The sequence below is a fragment of the Alternaria viburni genome, assembly GCF_023758015.1.
Source record: "Alternaria viburni strain BMP 2772 chromosome Unknown scaffold_10, whole genome shotgun sequence".
Classification (NCBI taxonomy): domain Eukaryota; kingdom Fungi; phylum Ascomycota; class Dothideomycetes; order Pleosporales; family Pleosporaceae; genus Alternaria; species Alternaria viburni.
The window spans coordinates 620,793-638,208 of record NW_026055779.1 but is presented as its reverse complement, the minus strand read 5'-3'; the positions used below and the strand labels follow the sequence as shown (position 1 = coordinate 638,208).

General features: G+C 54.9%; 5 protein-coding genes across 5 annotated transcripts; 3 read left to right on the top strand and 2 right to left on the bottom strand.

Moving 5' to 3' along the window:
• Window positions 1-1,099: 1,099 nt before the first annotated feature.
• On the top strand, window positions 1,100-7,537 carry J4E79_005479 (uncharacterized protein; the record flags this gene model as incomplete). Its single annotated transcript, XM_049354357.1, has 1 exon — window positions 1,100-7,537. The coding sequence occupies one exon, from the start codon at window positions 1,100-1,102 to the stop codon at window positions 7,535-7,537; it is 6,438 nt and encodes a 2,145-aa protein (XP_049211222.1).
• A 299-nt stretch (window positions 7,538-7,836) lies between these two features.
• Window positions 7,837-8,859, bottom strand: J4E79_005478 (uncharacterized protein; the record flags this gene model as incomplete). Its single annotated transcript, XM_049354356.1, has 2 exons — window positions 7,837-7,978; window positions 8,027-8,859. The coding sequence occupies 2 exons, from the start codon at window positions 8,857-8,859 to the stop codon at window positions 7,837-7,839; spliced, it is 975 nt and encodes a 324-aa protein (XP_049211221.1).
• A 1,707-nt stretch (window positions 8,860-10,566) lies between these two features.
• Window positions 10,567-13,647, top strand: J4E79_005477 (uncharacterized protein; the record flags this gene model as incomplete). The annotated part of the gene is made up of 2 exons (XM_049354355.1): window positions 10,567-10,602; window positions 10,648-13,647. The coding sequence occupies 2 exons, from the start codon at window positions 10,567-10,569 to the stop codon at window positions 13,645-13,647; spliced, it is 3,036 nt and encodes a 1,011-aa protein (XP_049211220.1).
• Window positions 13,648-14,034: 387 nt separating this feature from the next.
• On the bottom strand, window positions 14,035-15,727 carry J4E79_005476 (uncharacterized protein; the record flags this gene model as incomplete). The annotated part of the gene is made up of 3 exons (XM_049354354.1): window positions 14,035-14,756; window positions 14,806-15,503; window positions 15,648-15,727. 3 exons carry the CDS (start codon window positions 15,725-15,727, stop codon window positions 14,035-14,037), a joined length of 1,500 nt encoding a protein of 499 aa, XP_049211219.1.
• A 311-nt stretch (window positions 15,728-16,038) lies between these two features.
• On the top strand, window positions 16,039-16,836 carry J4E79_005475 (uncharacterized protein; the record flags this gene model as incomplete). The annotated part of the gene is made up of 1 exon (XM_049354353.1): window positions 16,039-16,836. One exon carries the CDS (start codon window positions 16,039-16,041, stop codon window positions 16,834-16,836), a length of 798 nt encoding a protein of 265 aa, XP_049211218.1.
• Between the last annotated feature and the right edge of the window lie 580 nt (window positions 16,837-17,416).

The following is a 17,416-nucleotide window of genomic DNA, read 5'->3' as shown; positions in this document are numbered from 1 at the left end:
ACATAGATTGACTGAGCCCCGCTCCTTGCAGCGATTGTGTTGAGTCGCTGCGGCATTTGTCCAGATCAAATCGCCATAGCTCAAGCTTCCCCACTCCGGCTGGGTCCTTAGTTGCATTGGCTTGGTTCATTCGACTACGGAGCAAGCGCAGCCTCCCCACGTACTCCATACGGTGGAGCTCATGCACCATGCGTGCGCGTCAATGCACTCACTCATGCCAAAAACGACGTACCAGACGTGTCAAGCTCGGCTAGGATGCATGATCGCCGACCTGCATTATCGACTCTAGGGCTGTCTTGAGCCATCCACAGAGCTCATCCTGGTTCGAGGGACTAGCTCATGCGCGTAGAGCTGTTGATACTCATCGGGAATACTCACAAGCTCAGACTATGACGACAAGCTGTTGATCCATACTATCAAAGCACATGTGCCCCGCTCGTGGTCTGTGAGCTCTGCCGCATCTGATCGTAGCTTTTGAAGCCATTGGGATATATAGGGACGACCTGAGTATCATTGGAGGCATATCTTTCATGTTCCTCTCAACTCATGTTACAGATTTTCAGTGAGTCGGCCTCCCATCCTCAACATATCCTCATACTGATCCAGCTTCCTAGAGAGACATAAAAAGAAGCGCTCCTCCCAGGCATCCGTAGATTCTCAAGATCTTAATAGACGCTCAGCCTCCATCGCATCTATCGAGACCGACGTAACCTCGTCTCCTCCGTCCACGAAGTATTCATCTTCGCCGCCGTCATTACCAGTCACCAAAGGTCGACCCTCTCCGGCACAAATCAGCTACTCCACTTCGGCAGTACCTGGAATTGATCCCCAACCATCACCAGAACCTACTGTACGACCCAGTCCAGTGATAAGAAACACCTTACCACTCACAGAGTCAATACCTTCGGTCTCGCCTGCATCATCTCGTGTTGCTCCTACAACACCCACACCAGCTCGCCGTAACACGGAGCTAATTTTTGACTTGTCTCCGCAACCAGACAGTCCTCCTTCACCATCCCCCATCCGTTTCTCAGTGAGCTCCAACATCTCATCTGAGTCCGTGGTTACCATCAAATCTCCACAACCTTCATCGCCCATCATGCAATCTCCCAGACCCACCTCATCTAGGCAACAGACGAACGGCGCGAACGGCTCATCTGCGGTTTTCTCTCCACCACAGTCACCTCAAGCCCTCTTCCGCACAAAGGGTCGTCTACCATCATTCACCTCTTCTCGCGCAACCAGCGGAAACTTCAGCATGATGAAGTCGTCGTTCAACAACTTGAAGCGAGGAAACGGCAACCAGTACCAAACATCCATGGTCCAGGACTCGGCAGCCTCTCTCCGGAAGAAGAGCATGGCCGAGCTGGGCGCCGGTGTGTTCCAGAGCATCGGCAACGTCTCTTACGTTGCCTTCCTGGAATGGATCAGATCTGAACGCCTGACCACTCTCCCTCACAAGGGCAGTCGCTGGGACAAAGTTTTGATCCGCGCTCTGTACTTCGCTGAGCAGCTTCACAAATTCGAGCAAGCTGTCAAGCCATTTGCTCAGGACAGCAGCTCGGCAGCTACCATCGGATATGGACATGCACAACTCCTTCTCGAGTTGAGCCACCACAACTCCGAGGCTCTTGACAAGGCCTTCTCCGTCTTCTACAAGTTCGCCATGTCGTTCCAGTCGGTTCTGCACCGCTCAGAGCTCTTGACATCAGGTAGCTCAGAGATCCGCGAGCAGATCTGCTTGTTGTACACAGACCTCATCACTCTCGTAGTAGATGTAGCCATCAAGTTCTACAAGACCGTCAAGGGCATGACTCCTGGCCGGACAACGCTTGACATCTTTGAGCTCTTCGGTGAGACCATTGATGCTTTCCGTACTCGCCAGAACACCGTCGTCGAGTTGATCTGGCAGTCCCAGATCGAAGGCGGTGAGTTTGAAGAGGGTGAGGCCATCGATGTTCAGCACTTGAGCCGCTGGTTGGCTTCGCAAGACCGTGTCATTGCCGCCATCACCAGAGACCACGAGACATATGTAGACAACCAAGCCGAGTTTACTTGCCTCTGGTTCAACAAGCACATGACCAGGTTCTTCCAGAGCGAGAACAAGGTCTTCCTTGTTACCGGTCAGTCGGGCGCTGGAAAGACGACATTGGCGGGATCGATCGTCGAGCGATTGCAGCGACCTATGAACAAGAAACAGTACGACACACTTTTCTGTTCGCTGTCGCCTGACATCCCGACTGCTGCTACATCCTTGGCAGTGGTAAAGTCGCTCTTGTACCAGCTGCTTAACCTTCGCATTGGTAACATGGGCGTGTACCACGCTCTTTTCAATGCCTACAATCGATGCAGAGGCACCGATGATATCAAGGCCTACGAAGAGACCATGTGGCAGGCACTTGGCGAGGCTCTCCAGCAGCCCGTATCTGGTAGCAACGAGTTGGTCATGGTTGTTGATGGTCTTGATGAGATCGCAGCCTCCAACAGCGCCTCTGTCCAAGCTATGGGTGGTTTCAGCCCAGCTGATCTCCTTGAGAGGCTGGCTAAGGTGACTCAACAAGGTCACGGAGTCAGACTCATCACATTGTCATCTTCCATGAAGATGCCAACTTCGGCCAAGGGAGTTCAGCATCAGATCGTCAAGGAGGACGTTCGAGACGACCTTCACGCCGTTGCCCTGCGTGCTCTGATCCACAACCACCACTTCCATGGTCAGCGTCCTTTCGACCAAGAGCAACTATTGGACCGTATCATCACCATGTCTAACGGATCTTTCCTCCATGTCACTTTGACTTGCGAGTTGCTGAACACCCAGAAGTCACCGGATGCGTTGATCAAGACTCTGGAGAGCTTTGAGTCGTCGAAGCCGTCCGTTCAGGACCTCACTCTCAAGCTCTTTACCGCTCTCAACCCCACCAACGAGGCAAAGACTTTGTTGTCATGGGTTTTGGCTGCCGAGCGACCTCTCACAATCGATGAGATCAATACCTTGTTCTCAGTCGACGTGCAGCGCAGCACCGTAACCGACAAGGGCGTCAACACGAACGAGATCTTCAGGACTCTTGAGCCGCTGTTTACTTTGCACCAACGCATCGTTCGTTTCAAGCATCCCGTCATCCACTCCACCCTTCACGACTTCTCTGCCAACGGAAAGATTCCCATCCCTCTGAAGGACAGTGAGACCGACATGCTCCTCAGGGTTCTTGCTTACACCAAGCACACCCTGAAGGACCACAACACCGAACCTACCTTCGACACGTTCGATCCTACCACACCCGACAGGTTGTTCAGAAGGCATCCTTTCCTCGAGTACGCGGTGCGTTACTGGGTTCTGCATCTTCAGCAGTCTCCATTGGCTCCCAAGTCTACTGGCGAGTTCAAGCCTACTGCCGAGCTTCAGAAGGTGTTCCCCCAGAGCACCATGTTCCCCATCTTGGAATCTTACTGCTGGGACACTCAACTCCCCATCCCCGAGGCTTTGGATCTGCAAAAGCTTGTGGTCGTTCTCCGCAAGAGCACCCTGCCAGAAAACCACCCTGGTCTTCTCCAGACGTACCTGTCCATCGCGACGAGCTATCTGCTCATCTCCAACATCCCGGAAGCGACCAAGTACCTCTACTTGTGCACCTTCGTCAGCCGAAAGGTCTTGTCTGACATGCATCCATTGACTCTGGAGTGTGCTAGTCAGTTCTTGAAGATCACTGAGACCCAGACTACCACCACGAGGACTGAGATCATGACTCATCGTGAGGAGATCCTCAAGGTGCTGATCACGACTTATGAGCGTCAGTACGGAAGCACCTCTGAGCTAGTCATTGAGACCCGCAAGCTCCTCGCTCAGCTCTACGCCCATATCAACGAAGAGGATAAGTCTATCGAGATCTACCGTCTCATCCAGGATGCAACCATCCAGCTTTACGGCAGGGACTCGCACCAGGCCCATGACATCAATGACCACCTCAAGGTCACTCTCGGAAAGGATACCGGCGATCGCGAGATCGAGATCTACGACGACTTCACTTTGGATTATGACCACGAGGAAGAGGAGGCCATTGAAGCCCTCACCATCTCCACTATCAACGCTCAGTTGATCCAGATCCAGAAGCTTCTCTCTATGAAGAAGTTCGCGGAGGCTGAAAGGATGTACGTCGAGCTTTGGATGGAAGTCTCCTCCAAGTGCCGCACCGTCCAATCTGTGGAATGGCATGAGAAGAACATTGAGATCGCCACCTCTTATGCCCAGTTCTTGAAGAACCAGAAGCGTACCAGCGAGTCTACCGCCATTTTGTCTTCAGTCTGGCAACAGTACGAGTCGCACCAGTTATCTTTCGCAAACAGCATCGTCTCGCGCCTCTTGACTGTCGGCAAGGAGATGCGAAGCATGAACGCCCACTCGCAAGCTCTCTCGATCTTCAAGTTCGCCCATTCTTACCACAAGAACATGAGCTCTCAGGAGAGCAGTGAGTCTCGCGAGGTCAGCCAGCAACTGTCTGAGACTTCGAAGGAGCTCGTCCAGCACAGCCTGAACAGCACTGGAACTACCACTACGACGACTGTATCGGAATCTGTCTACCAAGATGTGTTCTTCTCGACCATCGCAAGCTCAAAGACTATTGAGGCAAGCACCATGTCGCTAGCCAGGCAGCTTGTCACTCAACACATGGCAAAGAAGAACTACACCGCTGCCATCAACGTCATTCACGCGACTCTGCAGCGTACTTGGTCTTCATTCCTTGCCAACTCCATCCACGACGTCACAATGGCGACTGTGTTCACTCAAGAGTCTATCGAGCTTGTCGAACGCCTCGCCGAGTGCTACTTGCAGACCCGCCAGCTTGACAAGGTTGATGATGTGTACAACCGCTTCTTCCGCGCGGTCTTGGTCACCGAGAAGGTCGACAAAGCCACCTTCGAGAGATCGAAGAACCTGTTGATCAACTTCTACGACAAGCACGGCTACGCCGACAAGGCTATCAGCACGTACCAGGAGATCTTGGTTGTGTATCGCGCACGTCTCGGTCACACCCACGAGCTCACCATCCAGACCTTGTACATCTTGGCCCAGAGATGCCGTAGCCACCCTCGAAACCACGGCTACTGGCTCGACTACTACCTGCAGATCATCACTGCTCTCAACAAGGACTCTGATGTCTGCCACAAGGACGCACTTGACGCCATGTTGGTAGTTACTGTCACCTACTGGGAAGACCGCAGGTACGCTGAGGCAGTGACCTTCTACGGAGTTCTGTGGAACACCTTCGTTCGTCAGACCAAGCAGCACAAGGTCTTCACCGACGTCAAGTTTGTCGAGACGCTGTACGAGCGATACTACCAGTGCCTGGAGGAGACTAAGGCCAACTGGTCTGAGCTCTACAAGGTTACCAAGGAGTACCGCGAGACTGCCATTGCCGTCTTCGGTGCTGAGTCGACCACCGCTATCAGCGCAACTCTCGCACTTGCTCAGGTTGCTCAGAGCAGCGAGGCGCACATGTCTGAGGCTATCGCTCTCTACGAGGCGGTGCAACAGTCAGGCAAGCAGGTGACCACCACCACCAGCACCACGGAGATCAACCAAGCGTTGTCATCTCTCTACGTCAAGCAGATGCACTCTTCACTCTCTAGCAACATGAAGGCTGAGACTGTCCAGCGTGCTCTGAGCATGTCTGAGTCGCAGTTCCAGCAATCTACCCGCGAAAACGGCTACAGCCACGAGTCCTCGCTCACTAGCTTGAGGGAGCTCGCGTCTTTGTACTCGCGCCAGCAGAAGTCGGACGTCGCGGTCAAGCAGATCTCCAAGGCTGTTTCCGAGATTGTGTCCAAGGAGACTTCCTCGCAGAAGCAGATTGAGTCGGCCAAGTCCATTGCCGCGACCTTTCAGGCCATCGAGCAGACCAGCACTGCTCACGCCATGGTTCAAGAGCTTCACCGCCAGATCTGTGCTAAGGATGCCCGCAACGCTTCCAAGTGGTCATTCGACTTGACTAAGAGCAGCCGCACTGCGATTGCCTTCCTGGCATCTCTCCAGTACAACCTGCGCAGGGATCTCAGCATTGGCTTCTCGGAGATCTACGCTGATCTGACCATGGAGTACATCTACTGGGTGCAGTTCCACTCGACCCTGGACAACAACGAGAGCCTTACCAACATTCTGCTCGCTGCCGCTCCTCTTCGCTACTTCTTGCGCCGCAACGATCAGCAAGACATGATCACCGTTGTCGAGGAGCAAGCCGTTGGTCTGTTCGTCAAGCGCGACGCCCAGGACCTGAAGGACTTCAGCAAGGAATCGCCACGCATCTTCATCATTGGCATCCTTGACTATCTCGGCCACGGACGCAACAAGAACTTCAACCGCGCTGTTATTCTCTCCAGCAATGATAGCGTCGCCAAGCTCACCAAGGCGAAGAAGTTCCATGAGGCTTACGACATTGCCAACCTCGGCTTCCTCTTCGCCCGCAAGAACGACGGTTACAATGGTCCTCGTGCCATCAGCATGGGCTTCAAGCTCGCCTCCCTGCTCGTTGGCCGTGACGGTGAGAAGTGTCCCGACGCCACTCTCCGCAAGAAGATGCTGGACCTCTCCAACCGCATCGTCAAGCAGATCTTCGAGATTTGCAAGAACCTCAAGATCAACTTCGCTCAAGTCCAGCTCTACGAGCTATCTCACCTGTCCGCTCTTCTCGGCGAACAGGAAGACTACGAGACCCTCGAGTGGCTCCTCACCACTCTCTGGCAAACCCGCGATGCCCAGCGCTCATGGCCCTCCGAAGTCCTGCTCAACCTCGGTCGCCGTCTCATCTGCGCCCGCTACCTGGCGAACCATCAAGTCAAGGCCATCCGCCTCGCCGAAGACATCGCGTACAACATGCGCCGTGCCCACGGCCCCCGCGCCCCCGTCACCATCGAGACGTACGAGCTCCTCGCGCAGCTCTACACCTCGACCGGCCACGCCTACCAGGCCCAAGCCGCCAAGGGCGAGAAGACGGCCAGCCTCGCAGCCGACTACTTCAAGAAGGCCATCAGCGTGCACGAAGACATCCTGCGCGTCCTCGTCAACGACCAAACCTCCGCCTCCAACGACTCCGACGACGAAGACGACACCACCGCTGAGCTCCTCGCTCGCGAAGGCGTCAACGTCCAGAACTCACCCAACTCACCTCGTCCCGCGGCTGTCGACTCAAACACACTCGACAAGTCCGCCACTGCGCTCAAGCACTTGCACCTCCTCAAGCTGGCGTACCAGCGCTACGGCGGATGGCCCAAGAGCTACAGCGAGTACGAACACCTTAATGCTCAGCTCTTCCGTCTGTTCGGCGCAGAGGCCAAGTGGAAGGGTGTTGAGGGTACCGAGAAGTGGGATGCGAAGACCTTTGGTGCTGGAAAGGCGGAGAGCCAGGAGGGTGGCTTCCGCGGCATTGCCGACTGGAGCCTTGGCAGTGAGGAGCTGGTCTCTGCTGGCCATGGACATGGGCAGGGACAGCATGGTGCTATGGTTGGTAATGGTGTTGTTGCTCCGCTCAAGACTCACATTGACTACTAAGAGGTTGCATTTGGTCTGTTTCGATTAGCGCGTTTTGATCGTTGCTCACACATTTCCTTGAGTCATTGAGTTGGAGATGAAAGAGGTTTTGCTTGTTTCGATCAACAGGTTTTGATCGTTTTTACAAAAGTTTACACTTTTCTTCCTTTGTGTCAGTTAGCTAGTTGGTAATAATAGTTTCACGGAATTTCTCAATCGATCATCCTTCTTTACATCTTTTCCCTTGGTGCTGTGACGCTTACCTATATATAATGATACTTCAAGCTACCCTATCATCCGACTGTCCTTCTATGCGTACTCTAATCTTTGCTCAAGAACTGCGCAATTGAATCCGCTGTGGCGTTGTGGATAGGGAAGGTAGGATGTAGCTCGTTAAGCCACAAGTACTCGTTAACCGGGTACTCGCACGAAGCATCCTTGGTGTACCAATCTGGTGTTCCACTTTCAATCTGTTAGCAACTTTCTCTGTCATATCCAAGTAGTACTTACTTCATATACGCCGCACAGTAGCCCGTGACATTCTTCAATCCAGCCGTTTGCTCATAGCTCGCGGGGTCCTCAATAACCTTGTTGAACAACCCCCACGTATCATGCACAAACACCTTCGTCCCACTGTGATTCGCCTGAAACGCATCCACCATCTCGCCGAGTCTCTTATTCCAATCCAGAATAACCTTTCCCTCGTTCTCCACCGCGTAACCGCCATCATCCTGGTTCAGCGTCAACGGTGCAAGATTGACAGGCGGCACGCTCAGGAACAAGAAGTTGCGCGCCCCAGTTTCGTACACGTCGTTGAGGAGGTCGGCGTATACGGAGAAGATGGTATCGTAGAGCGTCGCGTTGTTGAGCCACCAGCTGTTTCCAACATCGTTGATGCCGATGAAGAAGGCGAAGAGGGAGGAGGATGACGTCCAGGGTGCATTAGTGGGATGCGAACCGTAGACAGGCAGAAATTCCGTACGGACTTGGTTCTTCATGCTGATGACGGTGGGGGCGTATGGTGTCACGAGGTCGGAATCAACAGTAGCGCCACCGTAGGCCATGTTGTATGTGAGGAGGTCGCTAGCATTGTAAGTTGTAGAGAGGAAGCCGACCCAGTTGGGTCCGTTGGAGGACGTGTAGCCGGGGTACGCCGGGTTGCCGAATGGGTTTGAGGCGCTGGGTTGAGTCCCGTTTACGTCGAAGCCGGTTTGTGTGTAAGAATCACCGAAGACGAAGAGTTGTTTTACGCTGGCCCAGCCGGACCATGATGAGCTGTTTTTGTATGGAGCTGCGAGGGTGGTAGTTGCTAGAGATAGCGCGAGGGTAATTGACTTGACCATTATGTTGTCCGTTATCTGCGGTTCAGACAGAATGAAGGTAGCGAGTGAATAGGCATTGAAGAGAGAACGGCACGGTAAGTATAAGAAGGACAGATTGATGCCAGTACCAACTAATCCGGGTCACCAGGCGATCTACAGGTGCGAACGAGGTAAATTGCTCGAGATTACTTGACGTATGCGAACACCCCACATATTGCAACTAGAGCGCATACTACACTGAGTCGCTCGCGGAATAATTTTGGAAGGACGTTTGTGATGCACTAACGGCTTGCGCGTGAGTAGTACGCGTAGAATGCTTGCCCGGAACGAGGTCCGAAGAGGGTGACGCTCCGTGTTGTAACGGGTATAGTGGGTCGGTGAGCATCATCGTCGACGCGCGATATTGGAGTTGCACTCCAGATTACTGATCTGAATGGATATGAAACACGTGCGATGTTTGTAACTGTGCTTACCTTGACACAGGGTGGCTGGTAGAAACTTCTGGCGCAGGGTCAGTGCGGCAAACGTTGTGAGATGCAGGCAACAATGCCATGGCGCAGTCTTCGTGACTCCTGAATATTCAAGCTCAGAGGAGAGTGCGCACGAATTCATGTATCCTCCTGGGGTATGCAAACGCGTTGTGGTGTGCGTCTCCGAGGACCCGTGTGCGTGAAGGGAGCGCGTGCAGTCCTGCCGTTCCGTACGACAACATCCTTGGGTGTGAAGCAAAGACTGAGTGAAAATGTTTCTGGAAGAGAAGCGAGAAGGGAAGAAACTGTATAAAAAAGCGCCTGGCGGTGTAGTTGCATTTGCGAGAGAACTTGACCTGAGGGTCGGCTGTGAAGGTGGGGCGCGTCGCAGGCACTCAATCAGCGCTCGTATACACGTATAGCGATGCGGCCGGCGTACTTCGTACCGGCAGCCAGCGGACCTCTGTCACGAGATCTAGAAGACAAAAAGTATTCGGCCGTAGTCAGGTATGATATCAGTCGGATGGAACGGGATGATGCGGGAGTCGGAAAGCAGGAAAACATCCATCGGCCGAAGCAGGATGCACATGAGAAATGCGTCAGAGGGCGTGGGCGCAGCGAAGACGTGCTTTCCCATGCTGCGTGGCATGCGAAACAGGATGGAAGAAAGACGGGTAATTAATGCAAAGTGTGTGGCTAGACAGCCGGTCAGTCGAGTAGCTATGGGTGGAAAAGGCGTGGCTGAGGAAAAGATGGCGTAGTAAGGCTGAAGACCCTGGCTACCAGCCGCCCGCGTAGACCGCCCGCGTCGACACATGTCATCCACGCATTGGAACATTGTCTGCCCGTTGCGCTACATTATTTTGCATAGCTGTTACAAAGAAGCAACGTGGTAGTTCCCCTTAGTACTCTTGAACAGTCTGGAGCCAGAAAAGGGTCAAATTACCCCCAGATCGGCGCTCTACTGTTCGGCTTCGCAGCAATCCGCATTCCGAGTCGACAACATCGTCACCAGCGCGCCCGTGAAAGCTGACAAGGCACCGAACACCCGCCCGACCCTTAGCAATCCGACTTCCGAAATGCCCGGCTGCTAGGAAACATCGTCACCATCGTCACCGTCGATCCCTGCATTCGCTCCACCGCCAGACATTTATACACGCTTGCGCTACACGCCTGCACCCCGCGTGTTTGTACCAAGATTCACCACCACGACCACCTTAACGCATAGCAAACAGAGTTGTAGTAGCAGAATCCAGCCATGGCGGGAATGGAGAACATCGAGGTGCATAGCAAGGTATGTACAGCATCCACGTCGCGCTTCCTCGCTGACTGAAGGCAGTCGTACCTTGTAAGATGGGTCAATGTCTCGTCAGGCCACACCATCTCCTGGAGCGTCCAACCGCATAAGAAGTCGCTCAACTTCGGCATCTTCAAGCACCCCGGCACAGCTACCGGCGCAACTCCCCAGCTGCCCACCTCTGCCCTCGTCGAATCCGGGCCCGGCACGCCGACCCTCGAGCCACCTACAACACGCGGACGCGGAGCCTCGACGTCGCGGAATGACAGAACAGTCGTTTTAGATAAGCTGGCGGCTATTGGGCTGCGGCAGGTGCATTGGCATGGAAAATGCGAGGCTGATTTGGTATCCATGGGCACATACGACGTACCGCCAGGCGAGGGTGGCATGTACGGACTGGTCTTTGACAACACCTTCTCCAAGACCGTGTCAAAAACTGCCACCTTCGTCCTCATGACATATCCGACCAACGCAGCGCCCAAGTCTGGTCACCACATGCACTACGCGCAGGCCATGGCGGGCGCGAGCACCACGAGCCTCCCGAAATCGAGCCCCTCCATGGGCCCCATCGAATCCTCCGAATCCCTACCGCAAGCCTACGCCGAGCGACCGAAATCACAATACGGGCAGAAACAGGGGAGTCTTTCCGGCTCCTCATTCCTGACAGGAGTGCTGCAGAAGAAGAGGAGAAAGAGGAACCAGGGCTATGCCAGGAGATTCTTCTCTCTGGACTTTACATCTTCGACGCTCTCCTACTACCGGAACGACCATTCATCTGCACTGCGAGGAGCCATACCTTTGTCACTGGCGGCTGTGGGCGCGAACGAGGAGACACGCGAGATATCCGTCGATTCTGGCGCCGAGATCTGGCAGCTGCGAGCAAATAATGAGAAGGACTTTCAGATGTGGAAGAACGCGCTCGATCGCGCCTCAAGAACCGCTTCGGATAGAGGGGCAGTTGCTTCACCAACTCTGCAAATCCAGGACAGCCCATACCAGAGCCTCCCACACGTTCTGAATTCAGCCGAAGAGAACGAATGGGCAAGAGTCGAGGCCCTGGTTGGCAGAGTCTCAGGTACACGGGATGCAGTACGGAGGTTAGCTCAGGATACCGATCCAAAGTACAACGCATCGTCTGCGATGAGCGTTAGAAACATGGGCGATAGTCTCTCCCCAACGCCGTCCAACGACGAGGCGGGTGACTACTTCCCAGAACAAAAGGCCCCTGAGAAGATGGCTTTCTGGAAGCGCAAGCCGAGCAGTTCCGGCACTCAGAGTCCATCCGGCGGCATTTTCAGCAAGAGGAGTGTGTCAGCGCAAGTAGGAGTTGCGTCGCCTGGAGCCGTCCCTCCTGGTGCCTCCAATGCGGCCGGTAATGGCACCCTTGCCGTACCCAAACGCAATGGACGCGCGAGCACCATGATGAGCTCCGCAAGCATTCCACATGAGGAAAGCGTTCACGACAACTGCATGGCTCTACTTCGAGACCTAGACTCTGTTGTCAGGGACTTCGCTGACCTGATTAGCGAGAGCAAACAAAGACGAATGCCCCCGGCTGCACCTCTTTCTGCCGTAGGATCACGGCACAGCTTCGACTCAGTGGCCGAGTCTGTAGATGAGTTCTTCGACGCGCCAGATGGCGACGCAAGCAAGTCACAGCTTCTGACCATCCGGCGCGACAGTCAAGAGGACAGCCGCGAACGTGAGCAGTCGCCAGATGCCGATTCAGATGGCGAGTCGGAGTCTTCCTCAGAGAATGGCAGTGTGGGAATGTTGGACCGACCTCGCATGTCGCGGGAAACCACTCCAGCACTCTTCCCTACACGTCCCAAGTCGCTCACACCTCTGCCGCTTGACCCTGTGAAACGTCGGGGCACAGTCCCAGCCCCCAAGGTTCAGCCTCCAAGTCTCATCGCATTCTTCAGAAAGAATGTCGGCAAAGACTTGTCAACCATTGCCATGCCGGTATCAGCTAACGAGCCCACATCCGCGCTGCAACGATTGGCAGAACAGCTAGAATACAGCGAGCTGCTCGACGCCGCAGTGACTGCCACTCCAGACAACGGCGAGCGCCTCGCCTACATGGCCGCCTTCGCCATCTCCGCCTTCAGCAACGCCCGCGTCAAAGACCGCGCCATCCGCAAGCCCTTCAACCCCATGCTAGGCGAAACCTACGAACTCGTCCGCGAAGACAAAGGCTTCCGCTTCTTCGCCGAGAAGGTCGTCCACCGCCCCGTCCGCATGGCCTGCCAAGCCGAAGCCAACGAATGGACCTTTGTCCAATCTCCCACGCCCATGCAAAAGTTCTGGGGTAAGAGCGCCGAAATCAACACCGAAGGTCGCGTCCGTATCTTCCTTCACGCCTCAGGCGAACACTACTCCTGGACACTCGCTACATCCTACCTGCGCAACGTCATCGCCGGCGAAAAGTACCTAGAACCCTCTGGCACCATGACCATCATCTCTGAAACCACCGGCGCAAAAGCCGTGTGCACATTCAAAGCCGGCGGCATGTTCGCCGGCCGCTCAGAAGAAGTCTCCGTCCAGGTCTTCGACGCTTCAGGTTCCGTTCTGCCCATGGGTCTAACAGGGAAATGGACATCAGACCTCCAACTCACATCCTCTGGCCAACCCACTGGAAAAACAATCTGGAAAACGGGTGATCTGGTTGACAAAGCAGAGAAACACTACGGGCTCACTACTTTCGCTGCTGCACTCAACCAAGTCACGTCCATTGAGCAAGACCACATGGCGCCCACTGATTCCCGTTTGCGACCTGATCAACGGGCGTTGGAGGATGGTGATGTGGATAAAGCCGAGGCGCTGAAGGCGAAGTTGGAAGAGCGTCAGCGGAGTCGCAGGCGTGTGCTGGAGGAACATGGCCAGGAGTGGCAGCCTAGGTGGTTTACCAAGGTGGGGCCTGTGGAGGCGGCGGCGTTGGGCGATGAGGAGGTTTGGAGGCTCAAGGGCGGGAAGGACGGGTATTGGGATTGTAGGGAGCGTGGCGATTTTGGGGATGTGGAACAGGTTTTTGAGACGTAGACGTAGATATTGGGGAAGTGGTTGTAGAGATAGTGTTGTGGAATCTACAAGGTTTTCTACATTCGAGTTCGGGTTCGACATGATGTGATGTAGTCTTATTAGTATGACATGAAGTGTACGAGTTGATCTCGAAAATAAAGGTCTTTGGTATATAATACTAATTCGAGAATGTATACCAAATACTGGCACGAAAGACCATGAATACCCAAGACACTCATTCACCCATGGGTCTCAGGGCAGCCGGCAACCTCAAACACCACGCAATGCTAAGAACCAAAACGTGCAAGCTTTTGGTGTCTTCATCTATAACAAAAGAAGTCAAGCTGGAAAGAAGGCAAGCCAAAGCCCAGTACTAACGCCACACCCAGCCCTATGCTTGGAGGCCGCTCAAATCTCAATATCCATGCCAATATCCATACTAGCAATGATATCATCATCCATCTTCGGCTTCCTAAACGTGGGCAGACCTTTCCGCTCCGTCTTCTTCTTCTGCGGCTGCTGCGGGTTGGGCGTGCTCGCTCTGCTGGAGCCATCGCCATCAAACAGGGCATCAACGTCCAAATTATTGCTCTTCTTGAGCGCCTCTTCCTCCTGCGCCTTGCGAGCTTCTTCCTCGGCCTTGCGCCTAGCAAGTTCCTTCTTCTGCTCCATCTTCTTCTGGCGCTGTTGGTCGAACTGGGCTTTGCGCACACGCTCGGCTTCCTGGATGCGGTTCTTGCGGTTCAGTTCGGCGATGCGGGCGGCGGCTGTTTCTGATTGGGTTGCGATCTTGGGCTGGGCGTCGGCGTTGGGGCGGTTGAGGAGGTGGGCGTACTTCTTCGACTTTGCGATGCGCGCGCTGATGTCGGCGTCGGTCCAGTGGTGGTTTTGGAGCGCCTTGAGGTCGTCGTATTTGCGCTGGAGGAAGGACTGTGTGGGGACCTTGGCATTGGTCTCTATGAGGGATTGCCGGTAGGTGTCGAGGTCGTTCTCGGTGAAGCGTTGGTTGGACATGAATTGGAACTGGTAGTCCTTCTTCACGGAGCCGTGTTGCGCAATAACGTATTGGTCGGTCGCGACGCGCTTACCGTCCTTGCCGTCGAAAACGTATGGTTTGCCAGCTGAGAAGCCTGAACAGAATGTTAGCATTGTTTGTAGTACAGCTGGAGCCGTGCATACCCTTGATTTGCGCCATCTTGTACAGTGTCCGCCGTTGTGAGTCCTGACCGACGCCTACACGTCCGAATGCGCCAGTCAGAGCCTCCTCAAAGCCAGGGTGGAAGCAGACTTCTGAGAAGAATCCTCTGCCAACACGAACCGACTCGAAATCGCGTAGGGTGGCAGGCAGCTCTTCGCGGGCCTTCTCTGGTGCTCGGTCGTCCCACTCCACGTCGCTCTCGCCATCAGCGTCGACATCCGAGCCACCGTCACGATCTCCGGAGCTGGACCGCCTGCGGCCACTGCGTCGGTCGTCGTTGCGCTGTCGTTGCTGGCCACGCTGCTCTCGCTCACGCTTGTATGCCTCGAGCTTCTCGTTCTTCCGCGGTTGTACCTTGGGGCGAGTGCTCCTGCGCTCGTCGGCGTCTTCGGAATCAGCCTTGCGCTTCCTGTCGTTCTGGACGTTGGCGGCGCGCCTGGCGAGCTCAGCCTTGAAGTTGGCGCTGCTCATCTCCTCGGCACGCTGACCGAGAATCTCTTCCCGCTCCAGCTGCGATAGGCCCAGAATGCGGCGCTTGTCTGATTCGTCGATGTACTTGCCCTCTAGGGGGTAGGGGACGTCTGCGGAGCGCTCTGGTACGTCATCGTCGCGATCTGAATCCGACTCGTCCATGGCGTCGGAACCCAACGAGTTTGGCGACGAGGCTGCGGGCGACGAGCTACGTGGAGTCAGCGCCATGTTGCGGTAGGGGGTTGAGCGGTCGGTGGAGAACAGAGCGGAGCGGAACGGAGAGGAGAGGAGCGAGGGAAAGGAGCGAGGCAGAGGCAGAGGAGGAGAATGATAGGTGAGAGATGGTACTCACGCCTCGCCTTCTTCGACGTCTGCATCTTCGTCACCGCCAGCGAGGGCGAAGAGCTCGTCGTCGATATCATCGGCCGACATGTTGGGTGGGATTGGCGAGGATTTCGCGATGATTTCTGGATCGTGGAGGCGCGTTGGAGACGGACCCGGTGTCGCGGAGGGTGCCGTGAGTGAATTTGGGCGTGATTAGGGGGGGAAGAGGATGAAAGAAGAACGTGGGAAGTCCAAAGGTCGGGGAAACGCTCGTTGAGCTCAGGCCATGCCGCGTTGAAAAGTGGGTCGTGCTAGCGTGCCTTGAGCGCATCATACCTCACCCGCCTATTGTCCGACTCACTGAATTCGAGAACAATAGCTTCGCCCCTTCACCTGTACACAATAGCCCGGCCTGGAACATGTCTCCCGTCCTGCTCTCACCGCGGGCATTATCGCGCAATGTGGCCCGTCGCAGCCTCCAATACCCTGTGCTCGACTTTCTTGCCCCCAGTACCACATGCGCACCACGCCAAACGTCACGCCTGGCCAGCACCGCCTCCGCACCGCAACCCCCGCCTTCACAGCCCGACTCCGCGCAATCACCGCCTTCACTGCAGACGCAGAAAGATGGCAAACCAATACGGCCGCTTTCGCAGCAGCAGCAGGAGTTCCTCTCTTCCGCGCTGCGGGTGAACCAGACGGGTGAACTCGCCGCCATCCTCATCTACGCCGCCCAATCGCCCGTCCTCACACGGTCACACCCGCACCTGCGACCGCTGATGAAACACATGTACGACCAAGAAGCCGGCCACTACAAGTTCTTCAACGAGGTCATTTCCAAGCACCGCATACGACCCACCGCCATGACTCCCATATGGACCGCCGCCGCCAGCATGCTCGGGTGGTCGACCGCTGTCATGGGCCGCGAGGCCGCCATGGCATGCACAGAGGCTGTCGAGACGGAGATTGGTAACCACTACAACGAGCAGGTACGCGTGCTGCTAGACTGGGCGAAGAAGTGCGAGCAGCGGGGTGAGAGTCTGGGACCCGAGCTGGACAAGTTGGTGGTTGAGTTGCGGCGGATTAGAGATGAAGAGCTAGAGCACCTGGACCATGCGGTGGAGAATGATGCCAAGAGCGCGAAGCCCTATGACCTGCTGAATGAAGTTATAAGAGGAGGATGTAGAGGCGCCATCTGGGTGAGTGAACGTGTGTAGTGTGATGTATGACTGAGACGATCTTGTATATACTGTAACATTAGACACGCATACCTGGCTATTGCGTTTACTTTCTTCCTTCAGGTGAGGGGCGGTGAGGGGTTGATTCTTCTGTTGGCGATGTTTCTTTTACCATCTTCGCCCTCTAGTCAAAACTCTCACACATCTTCTGCTCAACTCCTTTGCTTTCATGCGCCAGTCTCTTATCTTGTATTATTTGATACCGATGCTGGTCAGGGTGGTGAAGGCTTCATTGTTCTGTTGGCGATGCTTCCTTACCTTCTCCGCCCTCTAGTCAAAAGTCTTAAACATTCGATACTCAGCTTCCTCACTTCAACACGTCAATCCTTCCTCTTCTCTTCTATCCTTTGATTTCGATGCTGGTGTTCATACCCAACACGTCCCTCGGCCGACTCCGTGGTTTTCTCCATTTCTCGCTTTCACCTTCACTTAAGCTCCCACTCCACCAAAACACGCTCTCACCACCACAACAACACTGCCATCACCACAACAACGCTGCCACCCACTCACCCCATTTACTTTAACCTCTATTCATCCTCCTTCTCTCTCCTAATATATA